The sequence below is a fragment of the Nyctereutes procyonoides genome, unplaced genomic scaffold (genome assembly GCF_905146905.1).
Source record: "Nyctereutes procyonoides isolate TBG_1078 unplaced genomic scaffold, NYPRO_anot_genome, whole genome shotgun sequence".
In the NCBI taxonomy this organism is placed as follows: Eukaryota; Metazoa; Chordata; class Mammalia; order Carnivora; family Canidae; genus Nyctereutes; species Nyctereutes procyonoides.
Window position 1 is genome coordinate 11,349,774 of NW_026575147.1, and position 15,483 is coordinate 11,365,256.

At 35.6% G+C, this 15,483-nt stretch overlaps 1 protein-coding gene across 7 annotated transcripts in view; it reads right to left on the reverse strand.

Annotated features, from left to right (window-relative positions):
- The window catches only part of ZNF638 (zinc finger protein 638), a 79,689-nt gene that overhangs the window by 45,631 nt on the left and 18,575 nt on the right, over positions 1 to 15,483 (reverse strand). For 5 of the 7 annotated variants that reach the window (XM_055312330.1, XM_055312333.1, XM_055312334.1 and 2 more), the window contains exons 3-8: positions 13,406 to 13,467; positions 6,938 to 6,976; positions 5,487 to 5,779; positions 3,747 to 4,024; positions 2,204 to 2,350; positions 1,183 to 1,305 (exon numbers count right to left, since the gene is read on the reverse strand). In XM_055312330.1, coding sequence (XP_055168305.1) covers positions 1,183 to 1,305; positions 2,204 to 2,350; positions 3,747 to 4,024; positions 5,487 to 5,779; positions 6,938 to 6,976; positions 13,406 to 13,467 — 942 coding nt within the window. The remainder of the gene's footprint in view (positions 1 to 1,182; positions 1,306 to 2,203; positions 2,351 to 3,746; positions 4,025 to 5,486; positions 5,780 to 6,937; positions 6,977 to 13,405; positions 13,468 to 15,483) is intronic. The other 2 variants (XM_055312332.1, XM_055312331.1) reach the window with 2 other exon arrangements.

The following is a 15,483-nucleotide window of genomic DNA, read 5'->3' on the forward strand; positions in this document are numbered from 1 at the left end:
TCATTATTATCAGACAAAATTATTATAGCTACTTAATGGGAGACCTGATATTACTTATTCCTATATAACCTATCACCCAGCAGTTCCACTAGATATCACCTTAAAAACAGTATCATAAATGTATAAGAAAGGCCTGTAAAAGCCATATGCAAGGAAGTTAAAGTACTGTTCTATTAGTGAAAAATTAGAAATAACCTAAATATCAAATCCACAAGGAACTGTTAAAATAACTGTGGTATATTTATACAAAGTGATACCACACAGAAATTAAGAGGAATGAGGAAAATCTATATGTACTAACATTTAGATCTCCAAATCAAATTGCTGATTGAAAAGTACAAAGCCTCTATAAAGTAGACATTCTTCAGCAAATATAATAATTACATGAAAAGAACACTCATACCCAAAGCAAAACTGCAAGTACTTCTTAAAAAAGCAAAATGTCTATAGACATTATCAATGGATATATAAACTAAAGTGTAAGAAATGATCTAGAAAGACTAAATTCATAAACAGTAATATCTTTAAGGAAGCAAGGGCCCAAATGAATATATACGCTCTATAATCCTATTTCTTTAAAGTTCAAAACAGGCAAAACTCAATTATGGTATCAGAAATCAAGCGGGGGTTACTTTTGGGCAGAAGGAAGAGTGTAAGGATTCGGAAGAGGTATACAAGGGGCTTCCAGGATGTTATCAATGTTATTAGCTTGTGAACTAGGTACAGGTTTCACAGATGTTTCTAATTTTTTTTTAAGTTTTTAAATTTTTTTTAATTTATTTACGATAGTCACACACACACACACACACACACACACAGAGAGAGAGAGAGAGAGAGGCAGAGACACAGGCAGAGGGAGAAGCAGGCTCCATCCACCGGGAGCCCAATGTGGGATTCGATCCCCGGTCTCCAGGATCGCGCCCTGGGGCAAAGGCAGGCGCTAAATCGCTGCACCACCCAGGGATCCGTGTTTCTAATTTTATTAAGTATTTTCTCCTAGTCTATTGCTTGCCATTTAACACTGTTTATAGTGCTATTTCTGTAAATATAAAGTCATTAATTTCAATATATTTCAATCTGTTGAGTGAACATTTATGTTCTGTGCATTCTTTTGTATGTATCACTTTAAAAAGTCAAACCAACCAAAAACAATGAAACATGTATGATCTAAACCCAGTTTACCTGTGATTTTTTCTTTCCTGGAACACATACTTTCACACTTTTTCCTTTTATCTGAAGAGGTGTTGTTTCAATGTACTTCATGACTGCAGTAACTGCCTCTCTAAATTCCATTTCCAAGTAAGCCTAAATAAAACGTATTCAATTTTTAGTCAAAAATCTAACTCAAAATTCTCTGCATGACTTAGTACTTTTTGTCAAACATGAAACTATGAAATTACTTCAAGTCCTGGTTGCTTTTACTTCTCATTTTGTTCAGCTAAAGTGTCATTTAATCTCTAAGGTGTTTTTACACATGAAATGGATATTTAACCTTATAGAATTTCTATACCATTACCAAAGTAAGAAGAGAAAGATAGGTCCATGGCAGCTCATGGAACAATGAGATATAGGAAGGCAGGGCTCACGGAATAAATGGAGATCTGGTCTACCTGCTGTAAGTCTGATGTTTTTAAGGCTTCTTGCAATAAAAAATACTACTAACTATATTCCCCTGTTTTGTCTCACAATTTTATGTTCTGCTTAGTCTGGAGTTGTTCATAATTGTGATCAACTTTATTGTGTGAGTTACAGGACTATAACCCACAGGTGAAAAATACTGTATAACATCATTTTTTTAGTATAATTTTACCAGTGTACTAAAGCAATGGAAAGCAAGCTATAACCTGCCATCTGTTTTTGCAAAGTTTTTTGAACACAGTCATACCCATTCATTTGTATATTATTTATGGCTGCCTTTGTGCTACAATGGCAGAATTGAATAGCTGCTGCAATCCTATGGCATACAAAGCCTAAAATTTTACTATCTGGCCCTTTACAGAAAAAGTATGCCAATTCCTGTTCTAAAGAATATAAAACGGTATTTGGGAACCCTGTTCACTGGAATCTAAGCACTTACAACATTAACTCTCAATTAACAATTATATATGTAGTAAAAGCTGCTAAAAGATCTTTATAAAGTAATAACCAGACTTTATAATGTAGTAACTTTGTATGTATTTTTGGAACAGAGTGAATGACTCACTTCTTTTCTATATGGAACAATGAGGACATCATTAACTTTTCCAAATGGTTGAAATATTTTTCTAATATCTTCTTCAGTACAGCCATCCTCTGGTAATTCAGATACAAGAAGAACTGAACCATACTGTAAAGACTGGTCTTTCCGAATCTATTTTTGAATGAAAGAAAATTTAAACCAAATTAAGCCATCAAGTACAACAATAAATCCCAATATAATTTCTTCTACCATTACCCTAAGTCCTTTAAAGACTTTTCTAAATATTTTAGCACAATTTAAAAGAAAAATTTAAATGTCAAGGTAGTAAAAAATGTTTTATATATTACCACCTAAAAGCTTATAGGTAACTCAATCACAGATGCTCTTTTCTGTTTAGAAGCATTTTGTAACAAACAAGACCTATGGAATGTTCCAAAACTGCTGTAGAATATTTTTCTACATGAATCTACATGGCCCATCATTAAGGAGGATGAAACTATGGTTTTGTTCACTTTGTGTTTTAATAGCTGAAATGGTATCTAGATAGGTTTAGCATTTTTAAAAGATTCATATGTAATATGTATAAAATCTGACTACCCTGTAATATCAAATTTATCACCTATATTTAAAACTGACTTTAAAAAAACTTAAAAAGTTCCACTGTCACCATCTAGAAGTCTTGAAACAAAATGAAAAGAACACTATAGATAAATTTAGCCTCTTCAAATTTTTCCCTGTACTAAAAGTTCTTCCTAACACTCTTCAAAATGGTGTAATTACAGGTTGATTATTTTAAGTGCATCCTTCTAAATATAACCTCTTTAAAGGCAAGGAATTAGAATTGTTGAAAATATTTAGACAATGTTACGAGTAATGTATACCCTAATACCTGAAGACTTGTTAATATCACATAACCATCTGACAATCTGGCTTAACACTGGCAATTACTCTAACATTTGTTCTCCGGATGCTTCATATACTACTTACTGTTATCAGTAATGTAATTAATATATATAATAATACACCAGTTTTTTAATTAGCAGGTTACAGTCAAAATACACCAATAAATCAGTACCAGAAAATAGGCTATTCTACACTGGGCAACAGAGTTTTTGACTTCTGAACTGTACTGCAAAAAAGTAAAAAATAGGCTAAAAATTATCAATTCTCGGTAGAGACTTTTACAGCTTACTGACAAAAGATTACAAAAGCTCACTAATATTGGCTGATTATACTCACTTCCCCTACTAGATATCAAAATTCATCACAACCACCTCTTGTGTGGTTAGCTTAAAATACCCAACCATCAAAATGTTCTCACTTTTGATACATCAAATGCCAAACCTCTAGGATTTGTAAGCTACAAGATTTGGAATTAATGGGATTTTACTAAATTCATAGGAGCAACCAATAAAATATTCTGTATCAACAAGGTTTAGTAAGTCATGATTTTAAACTTTTGAAATATGAAAAAAAAAGAAATATGAAAATAAAAAATCCAAACAACTTTCCTGTATCAAAATGACACAAGTATCTACATGCACTAACAAATTAAAGAACTACTAACCTTACGCTGGAGAGAAACTGCTTTTTCAGGTACTGGTTTACATTCTGGTAAGGTGTCATCTTCAATATTCTTGGCTTTGTAACGAGTAGAATGTCCCACTAAACTTGAATCACTCTTTATAGAGTTTGTAGATTTAACTGATGGCTTTGATCCACTGCTAGTTTTAGGCTTCTGTGCTGGTGAGTGTCCTTTATCAACTATTTCAAGATGTTTCTGTTTATTGAATTCTGAAACATGCCCAGATCGTTGTACTACATCTTCGAATGCTTTTTTTCTATCTAGTAAAAAGGACATAAAAACAACTTCAAATGAAAAGAATGTATGATGAACACCACCATCTCATCACATTATTTAAAAAAACAAACAAAAAACAAAAAACTCAACTGCCCAAGTATTTATCACACAGAGCTGCTGTCAGACCAGACAGGAAGCAAAAAAACACAAAACAATTCTTAATCTTCAATTCTTCACTCATGAGCTAATCTTATACCAGTAGTCCTCAAACTTTTGATTTCAATATCCTTCCTCACTTTTAAAAATTGAGGACTCCAGGGACACCTTGGTGGCTCAGTGGTTGAGCATCTGCCTTCGGCTCAGGGAGTGATCCCAGGATCCAGGATCGAGTCCCATATCGGGCTCCTTGCAGGAAAACTGCTTCTCCCTCTGCCTGGGTCTCTGCCTCCCTCTCTCTCTCTCTCTCTCTCTCTCTCTCGCTGGGTCTCTCATGAATAAATAAATCTTAAAAAAACAAAAAAAATCTTAAAAAAAAAAAAGAATTCATATTTATTTTTTTTCCTGAGGGCTCCAAAGAGTTTTTGTGTTAAATTTATCAGTATCTACTATATAAGAAATTGAAATAGAATTTTAAAAATATTTAATTCATTTAATAATAATAAATTCATGTGTTAGCATAAAATAACATTTTTATGAAAAACCATTTTAATTCCCAAAAGAAACAAGAAATTAGATGAGTGGCACCACAACACTTTCCCACACACTTTCATGTTGGGCTTAAAACCTGAATTCTCGGGCGGCCTGGGTGGCTCAGTGGTTGAAGGGCTGCCTTTGGCTCAGGGAGTAGTCCTGGGGGCCCGGGATCGAGTCCCATATCGGGCTCCCTGCATAGAACCTGCTTCTCCCTCTGCCTGTGGTTTTTAAATTTGATTTTGGGTAGACAGATACCCACGTTTCTTTTGACACTTAATAAAAGTAAGGAGAATGGACCAGAGGTTGGGATGTGGGTCAATTTCATATAGAAATTCTAAAATAGGGATCCCTGGGTGGCGCAGCGGTTTGGTGCCTGCCTTTGGCCCGGGGCGCGATCCTGGAGACCCGGGGTCGAGTCCCACATCGGGCTCCCAGTGCATGGAGCCTGCTTCTCCCTCTTCCTGTGTCTCTGCCTCTCTCTTTCTCTCTCTGTGACTATCATAAATAAATAAAAAAAATTAAAAAAATATTAAAAAAAAAGAAATTCTAAAATATATATATATATATATATAAAAGAAATTCTAAAATACAATAAAATAGAATATTTCATCTCTATCTTATTAAAAGAGCTAGGATAAATAGCTCAAAATGTCAACTTGTGTTAAATCTTGACAATAGCATGTAAGTCATGATTTCAAACTTATTAAAGATACAGAAATAAAAAAATTCAAACAAAACCTAAAAAACTTAGTCAAAATAAGTAGATTTATTATTAGCTATATTGTCCATTAATATTCATGACCATAAGTGTACCTGATGATCTAACTGATCTTCGTGATGTCTTTTCAGGGCTAACTGATCGATAACATTTTGGACTACCTCTAAATGGATTTCTCATTCGATACGGTGAACGAGATCTGGATCTGTATCGAGAAATGTAACGATGGCAAATTCTTGGACTTCGACTTCTTGGTCTATATATATAACGTATTGGGCTTCGAGATCGACGGAATCTGTGACTTGAGCTTGATCTCCTAGAATGTCTAGGACTGGGGGAATGAGACCGTCTTCTTGGAGTTTCATTTTCTTTTCTATTGCCTTCATTTCTATAAAGAAAGGGAGGAATCACAAGATTCAGCAATTTAACGTAAATTTAACTTATATTAAATGACAGAAGTTCCTTAATAACAGACTATAAACACTACCAAACTCTGATACCGTGTATTTAAAACAAAAACCTGTTTTTTATGATGCAATTCACCCTTATATATGAATAAGAAACAATCAGACCAGATGCTCAGCCCTCTAGTTGCCTGGATCCCTGTTTTTGCTATATACAGAAGAATATGTTCCCCATCAATCTCCTGGGATTCTCCTGTACCACTATGTAGCCAACTATATATTGAAAAGTATTAAGTTAGGGACACCTGAGTGGCTCAGTGGTTGAGCGTGTCTGCCTTTGGCTCAGGGCATGATCCTGGGATCGAGTTCCGCATCACGCTCCTCAGAGAGAGCCTGCTTCTCCCCCTGCCTAGGTCTCTGCCTCTCTCTCTGTGTCTCTCATGAATAAATAAATAAAATCTTAAAATAAAGTATTGTTATATAAAAAATTTAAGAAACATTTACATAAACAAATGCTTTTCAACAATTTTTTCCTGAGAGATTATGCCATCTACAAATATTTCTTTGACTGCTGTACTTGCATATACACACGTTAAACAGGGACCTCCTAGGGAATACAAACCTTAACAAAACCATTCCCAGCCTTCAAGGCATTTATAACGTAAGACCACAAACATAAAACAATAACAAAAACATCAATTATCTTCAGAAAAGACTAAACAAAAAAAATAGAAGTTTAGAGACAAGCTATCACATTTAAGCTGGGATAGTTAAAGAAAGATTCATAAAGATTGTTGCATTTATTTGCTGTTTAAAAGTAAAAATTATCAGGGACACCAGAGTGGCTCCAGCAGTTGAGCGTCTGCCTTTGGCTCAGGGCGTGATCCTGGAGTCCTGGGATTGGGATGAAGTCCCACATCGGGCTCCCTGCAGGGAGCCTGCTTCTCCCTCTGCCTGTGTCTCTGCCTCTCTCTGTCTCTCTAATGAATAAAAGCTTTCAAAAATAAACAAATATATAAATGTAAAAATGATCAAAATAGGAACTCAATTAAAAACAATTTATCTTGCAAAAAAAAAAAAAAGGTACCTGTTTACTCTTAAAAGAAAATCAGGTCTCAACAATCACTATTCAAAAGAATTACCTTCTTGATGGAAGGATCTCAGGATTCCAATCGGGATACCTATTTTGAGAATAAATCGTGTTAACGAACAGTTAAAATGAGATTACAATTCTCAATCTTTCCTGCAATGCATCAGGAGGACTGTTCAAAACCAAAGTTGACATAGTAATTTATTAGTATATTAAAATATGAAAATTTTCTTGGAAGTATGGTTTTTGAGGGTCTAATTCAATAAATAAAGCATTATTCTAGTAGGCAATTCAAGGAAAAGAAACACATTCCCAGTATTTTATAAAGATTTGAAAGTTTATTTAAGTAAAATAGGCAATATACATACAAGTGTTAAGAGGCACAGAATAGGGACATGACACACAAGTGTAAACAGGGGTTAAAAGACAAAGACAGTTCATGCACTTTGCAGAATTCCAGAATGTAATGTGTGTGGTGCCCTTTACACTATACCATGCAGTCCTTGAAGAGACATATCTGGTGGAAGAAATCAGGGGAGAATTTGCAGAAAAAGGCTGCTTTTCAGGTAGCACTTAAAATGGTCTACTGTAGTCATGAATTAGGCTAGGTTTCATGCAGTGGTGATACATAAAAGAATTCAGAGGCAAAACAAGTGTTCTATTCCAGGAACTGGTCTGGCTGTAGCATGGAAATGATGAAAAGGAATTATGAAGGGGAAACCTGGAAAGGTAGCTCAGAGTCATAAATTGTGAAGGTCCTTGAAATCAGGTAAGAAGGTTGCACATAAGTAAAAGGCAACAGGGAACCAATAAACATTTCTGAAGTGAAAAGAACACAAGAATATTTTCAAGTCAATTAGAAATAAATATCTGGAATTATGGGGAAAGATGAAGATTGAATGAGATATTTAAAAATTAGGCATGCAGAAGCCACAAACATAGTACAAAGACTGTGTGAGATTAACAGAATAGTTTATAGGAAAAAAAGGGCTGCAGACAGAATATGCACACCAACACTAAAGAGTAAAGCAAAGACAAACCAATAAAAGGGATTAAGTAGTAATCGCAGGAAGAAAAAAGTACACAGGACAGTAACATCACAGAAGCCTAAGAAAAAGACATCTTCATCCTCAACTTTTCTAGAGAATCTAAACTTAAAAGGTTAATTGGAGGACGCCTGGATGGCTCAGTTGGTTAAGTTCAATTCGATTTCAGCTAGGTCATGATCTCAGGGTCATGAGATTAAGCCCTGAGGTGATTCTCCCTTTCCCTCTGCCCTTCCCAATTCCTGGCTTACGTGCATCCTCTAAAAAAAAATTTAAAAATAAAAAAAATAAAGGTTAACTGGAAATTTTGGAAACATTTTAAAATTGGAAATTAAATCATTATGTCAACTGATATCCAAAAACAATTTTTTAAAACATGAGAGACACACACAGAGAGAGGCAGAGACACAGGCAGAGGGAGAAGCAGGTACCCTCCGAGGAACGCAATGCGGGACTCCATCCCAGGACCCTGGGATTACCACCTGAGCCAAAGGCAGATGCTCAACCACTGAGCCACCTAGCTGCCCCTCAAAAACAATTTTAATAACCAAGAAGAGACCCAAGTAAGGAAATGGAGGCAACCAACTCTTTCAGCAAGTCATGTGGCAGGAAAATAAAGTCAGGTCAAAACCATAGTAACGGTAAAGTGGTTTTTATTTGTTGCTGTTTGTCTAAGACACTGTTATAGCAGGTTAACTCAACAATTCTCAACTTCCTTTTCCCTTTTCTGCCTCTACTACAAAGGCTAAAAAGGCTAAATATCTGTTTTCCTAACCTCCTTAGAACATAGTCAGTGACAGGTTCAAAACAATGAGACATAGGTGCAAAACCGGTGGAAAATTCTTCCTGCTTCTTGCCCTCTTCTTCCTTCTTTGAGAACACACATGATGCCTGAAGTATCTTCTAACTATAAGGTGACAAACTATGAAGACCAAAAAAAAAGGTTAACTTTAATCCAGTGTATCTACTATCTGGCATCAACGATTGTCAAAACATGAATAATTTTATTTCATTTACACTTAGGCTTCTAAAATCCTTCCTTACTCTGTTACTATCTAAGAAGGTAAATTTCTAGTCCTGTTGTATAGTGTTTAAATCCAAGACCTCTAGAATCAAGCAATGTTAGGTCTAAGTGTAGATGCTAACACTTAATGGCCATATATCTGAAAGCCAGTTACTTAATGTGAATAAGCCATAACTTTCTCATATACACAATGCTAGAAATATGCTGTTAACACTTAGAGGTTATTAAATTTCTGGAGCTCTCCAGTTTATGGTTTCACAAGAGCTTGAGGACACTTACTCAAGAGTCAGTGATAATGTTTTGTATCCTCATTAGGTTGACTGCTAAAATACATGTTTTTGTCTCTGTTGCCCAGGGCAGAAAGATAAAGCATGTATACTATTCTGCAGGTAGAGTTTTAACTGCCTGTACATTGCCTAACTAGTTTAAAATGTGCTTCAGAAGCATGACACTCCTCAGAGGCAGTATAGCATAATGGCTAAGAACAAGGACCTAAGTGACAGTATCTCTGACCCAATGTGCTAAGTATACACATCAACTATAGTTTCTGTGACAAAAATGTTCAACCTGTTATTTATTGATAAGGAAACAAACAGAAAAGTACAAAATGTACTTTTGGGACATTCTACAAGACAACTCCTTCCTGGATATTTCAAAAGAAGTCAACATGAAAGTATCCTTCTCAAAATGAAAGAATAAATGAAAGAAAGGAAGAAAAGAAAGAAAAGGTAAATAAAGTAAGAAAAGAAGAAACAGGCAGATGGGCTGTTCTAGCTTAAGAGACTGCAATAAATGAATCTTGGTTGAATTCTGGTTTGGGAGTGTAGTTGAGGGGTAAGCAGGGATTCAATGTGGTTATAACAGATCTCAGGTTCCTGAGATCAAGCCCCATGACAGGTTCCTTGTTTGGCAGGGAGTATTCTCCCTCTGCTGCTCCCTCTGCTCTTGCTCTCTCACTCATTCTCTCTCTAATAAATAAAATCTTTAAAAATAAATTTAAAAAACAAATAGTTCAAAATAGTTTAATGAAAATACAAAATAGATGTGGCAAATGATAATAATTGGTGAACAAAAATGAACATATGCATGTTTACTATCCCTTCAACTTTTACAGCTTAGAATCTTTTTTTTTTTTTTTTTTTTTTACAGCTTAGAATCTTTTCAGAATAATCTATTGAGCAGAAAAGAGGGGGAAAGGAGTAAAGATCCATGGGCTAAGAGAGACTAGTTATGCCAATTATTTGCTGTGAGATAGCAGAGAAGTTGATTCTCTATGCCTCAGTTTCCTCATTGGTAATATTACAAATAGTCATTATACATACATCTCACAAAGTTGCTTTGAAAATTAAATTATGCGAAGGACTTAAATTATGCCCAGCATACAAGAATATATTCTTATTTATTACGAATACTAAAATTCTGATGCACTGTATCTTTTCTCAGGTTATCCAACTACTTGTGTATCATATCCAGAAAAATCCAACAAAGACAAAGAGAGGGAAGAGTTAATCAGCCTTATGAAAAGGAGTAAGAAGCTAAATATACATCAGCAGGTGAATAACTAAATAGATTAAGGTATAGAAACAAAAGGAACATATGTAAAAAACAAAGAATGGAATAGCATAGATTTTCCCATGGAATGATTCCAAGCACCTAATCAAATCTATTTCTTATCATTTTTTTTTTGAAGTGCAGAGAAACGCAAGAAAGAATTATTCAAGAGCATACAACCTGAAAAAGGTAATAACGTAGGCTAGATAATACAGTGGCAGGCACAGAAAGCATTTTAAAATCAGGGCCTAAGTGCATGAAAAAAAAATAGGCTATCTACACAGAAGGCTTTAACAGGTATATGTGCCATTTGCTCTAGTAAATTAATGGCAGTGTATATAGCTAGAATCTTATTAACGTTAATGCCTACCTACAGCAAATGACTCACTACCACTTAAATCCTTCACCTTCATAAAAATCAGACATCCCACTGGGTATCTGAGAAAATTTGTGGCTTAGGAGAGATTTTCCATTTCCTAGTGGCAGCTAGGCCTATCTAATTCAAATAACAAATTATCTCCATATAATAACCTATGCTTGTCTACACAATGTCTATATAGAGAAGCAACTCTATTCATAGTCTTTATGATTCAGGTAGGGCTTATTTTCACATTCAACAGTAGGAGCAAGCATATGACACCAACACAGGTAGGGTACCCAACTAGTTCTCACAACTATTATAACTGATTTCAAGATGGACAACTAACTCAAAGTGGACCAAAAGAGTCAAACCTTGGACTTAAACAGGAGTTGTGAGGAAAGTGGGTTTTTTGTCATGTTTGTTTTGTTTTTAACTCCTAGAATTATTAACTACACAGTTCATTTAAGTCCTGAACTATGGGGGCTATTTTGCTTTGTGAAGGCAGTATACCGGGGATCTCATGAGGCCAAAGTAGAAGAGATCAGAACAGCCAAGAAACAAAAATATTTCTGACTACTTTGATTTTTGTTACAGCATCAATTCAGCTGTTCCTGAAACTAGTATCACTTCTTAAGCTTCTTCCTTCAATAAAAAACTAATAAATCCCCTTACTTTAAAAACTACTTTGGGGCAGCTGGGTGGTAAAGTCAGTTAAGTGTGAGACTTGGTTTTGGCTCAGGTTGTGAGCTCAGGGTCATGAGACGGAGACCCTCATTGAGCTCCATGCTCAGTGTAGAGTCTGGTTAAGAATCTTTCCTTTCCTTTTCCCTCCTCCTCTGCTCATGGTCCCACTCAGTCCTGCTGGCTCTAAAATGAATGAATGAATCGGGCAGCCCCGGTGGCTTAGCAGTTTAGCGCTGTCTTCCGCTCAGGGCGTGATCCTGGAGACCCGGGATTGAGACCTACGTCGGGCTCCCTGCATGGAGCCTGCTTCTCCCTCTCTCCCTCTCTGTCTCTAATAAATAAATAAAAAATCTGGGATCCCTGGGTGGCGCAGCAGTTTAGCGCCTGCCTTTGGCCCAGGGAGTGATCCAGGAGACCCGGGATCGAGTCCCACGTCGGGCTCCCTGCATGGAGCCTGCTTCTCCCTCTGCCTGTGTCTCTGCCTCGCTCTCTCTCTCTCTGTGTGTGACTATCATAAATAAATAAAAATAAATAAATAAATAATCTTTAAAAAAACAGCATTAAAAAAATTAACTTATTAAAATAACTAAAAAATGAATGAATAAATGAATAAATTCTTTAAAAAATAAAGATAAAGGGATCCCTGGGTGGCGCAGCGGTTTGGCGCCTGCCTTTGGCCCAGGGCGCGATCCTGGAGACCCGGGATCGAATCCCACGTCGGGCTCCCGGTGCATGGAGCCTGCTTCTCCCTCTGCCTGTGTCTCTGCCTCTCTCTCTCTCTCTGTGTGACTATCATAAATAAATAAAAATTTAAAAAAATAAATAAATAAAAAATAAAGATAAAATAAAAATTAAAAATAAAAATTAATTTGAGGTAAGTTTATCACTTATGACTAGAAGAATCCTGAATAATCTCAAAAACTTTCTGTGAGGTTTTCATAAAGAACAAAACCAAAATCCAAAACAGCTGTCACAAAATCATTTGCCCCAAAACATGTTACTATCAGTCTAGTGACCAGTAACTTGACACATAACTGTATCATATTTAATGATAGAAGGGGCACTACAATTTAGTTTCATTATTCCAAGGGATATATGAGATTCCTATTAAAGTCACACTTTTTATCTTCATAGCTGTCTGTCTTAAAAAAGCAAAAGTCTGAAGAACTGAAGAGACAATACTGAGGAAACCAACATATCTAGCTTGTTTATCTCCCACTTAAGGTTTATTCTTTTTTTTTTTTTCAAGATTTATTTACTATAGAGAATGTGCATGTGTGAGTGAGCAAGCAGGGAAAGGAGGTTGGGGGGTGGGGTGGGGGAAGGATCCCAAGCAGACTCCACCCTGAGCCGGCTGGCAGGGCTCAATCTCACAACCTGAGCCAAAACCAAGGGCCAGATGTTTAACTGAATGAACCATCCAGATGCCCCTAAGGTTTATTCTTAAAATAAGCTCTAAACCAGGAGATTTAGACCTGAAATTTAATTTGGTGTTTGGTTTGGGGTGGCTTTTCGTTATTTATCCTTTAGGCAAGTGGGGCATATAGAAGAAGGAAATCATATCTACTATAAAATAAACCACTGCAAAGAAGGCAAGCCAGCAAGAAATGAACCTATGATATTAAAAGTCTACCTACTGGGATTAAATTAGGAGAGCATGAGAAGAAAAGATCATACTTAATTCTCTCCTTTTGGAAAAAGATTAAATATACTTTATAAAATACTTCAAATAGGCAATAGCTTTCTAAAAATATTTTTCTCTATAGTACCACAGTAAAGGTATTAAACAGTCATATCTGAACATTAACTATTTTGTAAATTTGCTACCTATAAAAAAGAAAAACTTGTTCTTACTGTTGACGTAACTGGCGGCAGCTCTCAATATGAGTAGATGTATTTTGATGCTGAATCCAATCCTATTGTGAAAGGACAAAAGTGATGAAATTAGAATATTCCTCATACTGACTAATGAAATTAGGCTTTTAAAAATGACACAGGATACTTCTTTTTTCAAAAATTAACAAATCTAGTTATAAATAACATTTGACTGCTCAATGATATTTCACAAAAATAAAATGCCTCCAAACAAAGCCACTTAATAGCAGACCACCTTGATGCCATTTTGAAATATTTTAGTATAAAACACATTTTAAAAATCATACCCATGGATACTCATTTCGAAATCAAATATATATTTAAACTTGGAAAAAATAAAAGCACTGACCAAAAATAATTCATCTTACATATAAAAATACTCCAGAACACCAAAAACTCTGTAAATAATTATAAACAGTATCTGAAATGGCATCTTCAAAATATAGTATCAATGATTTATATCTCTAAATTCAAGCTAATAACATCAACAACAAAAAATCCTACCTCTTAGGCCAGTACCATTCCAAACAAGGTACCCACTATATTAACAAAGGATAAGATTAGTAAAAATATGAAAAACTGCTGATTAAATCCAATTTACTTTCAGGACTTAAGGGAAAGTAACACCATTCCAAAGACAATATCCCTTACATGTAGAGCTTTACAGTGAACAAAATGCCTTTTTAATACATTTCTTCATTTACAAATCTGCCCTAAAATTGCATTCTGTACCCATAAATAGCTCCTGGAAGATATCTGATTAGAAGTTTTAAAAAAGACAACACAGTTTTCAAAGATTCAATCCCCCAAGTGAAACAGTTAAAAACAATGTGTATTTTTATTACTCAATGTTTTATTGTTTTTCAGCATTTGGATAGGAAAAGAAATTACTCAACACTTCTGTTTTAAAATGTTCCTTGAGGAAAATATTATTCATCTCCATTTCAAAAACATTTTAGTATGTCATTGCTACAAACTAGAAGTCTCCAGTTAAAACCACAGCTGACACTGATCTTGGAATCTGCCTTGTCAAGAACTATCCGAAGACAAATGCATGCTATTTGCAATACTCAGCAACAGGTTATGAAAAACCCTGAACTATTTCATTAAGTCGTGGAGCTGATTGTGGATTGCAAAAATGAAATGTCTGCATATCCCGCTCAACGCTACAAATAGAGTGCTAGCAGAGTTTGGAAGTTAAGAGTCTCTAGTACTGCTGAATCCATGCCTTTGACATTAACTGGACATTGTTTACATCAGAGAGACACACTGCCAAGTAGTGGGTTGGGCATGATTTATTTAGATCAGAAAGTGTTTCATGTGAATAAGTTGCCATCATTTAAAAATCCAGTGATTTTACCCCCAAATCCAGACTTCCAGTTTTTCTTGAAGAAATAATACTGGACATATATTCTGTATAGCAACTTTCAACTGATGTTGATAGCTGCCCTATTTAAGGCATACTCTCCAGTCCTACACATACATTCATACACATACACACACACATCCTGTGCTGTTTAACAGGCCCACTTCACTGACTGATATCACTCACTTAAGCTCAGTAAATATACCTTTGCCACCCCAATTTCTAGACTCTCTAATAACAGTATCCAGATGAGGTAATAAGGGTCCAAAAGCAGTACTGCCTCTCCTGAGAGAAAAAGTGATAATTACTAGGCAGGAAGCTTCAAGGACTGTAGACTTGAGCCCAGAATCAAACTGTGAAAATACCTACCCACGTAAGAGTTCACTCTATCCTCCAACTACCTCAAAAATCTTTTACATTAATTAGTATTTTCTCAAACTGAATTATTTCAGTGAGAAAGATAGCTTCTAAACTGAGAACAGGGATGCCTGGGTGGCTCAGTGGTTGAGTATCTGCCTTTGGCTCAGGTCATGAGATCCCGGGGTCCTGGGATGGAGTCCCACACAGGGTTCCCTGCGGGGAGCCTGCTTCTCCCTCTGCCTGTGTCTCTGCCTCTTTGTGTGTCTATCATGAATAAATAAATAAATAAAATCTTTAAAAATAAATAAATAGTGAACAGAGAAAAAGACCT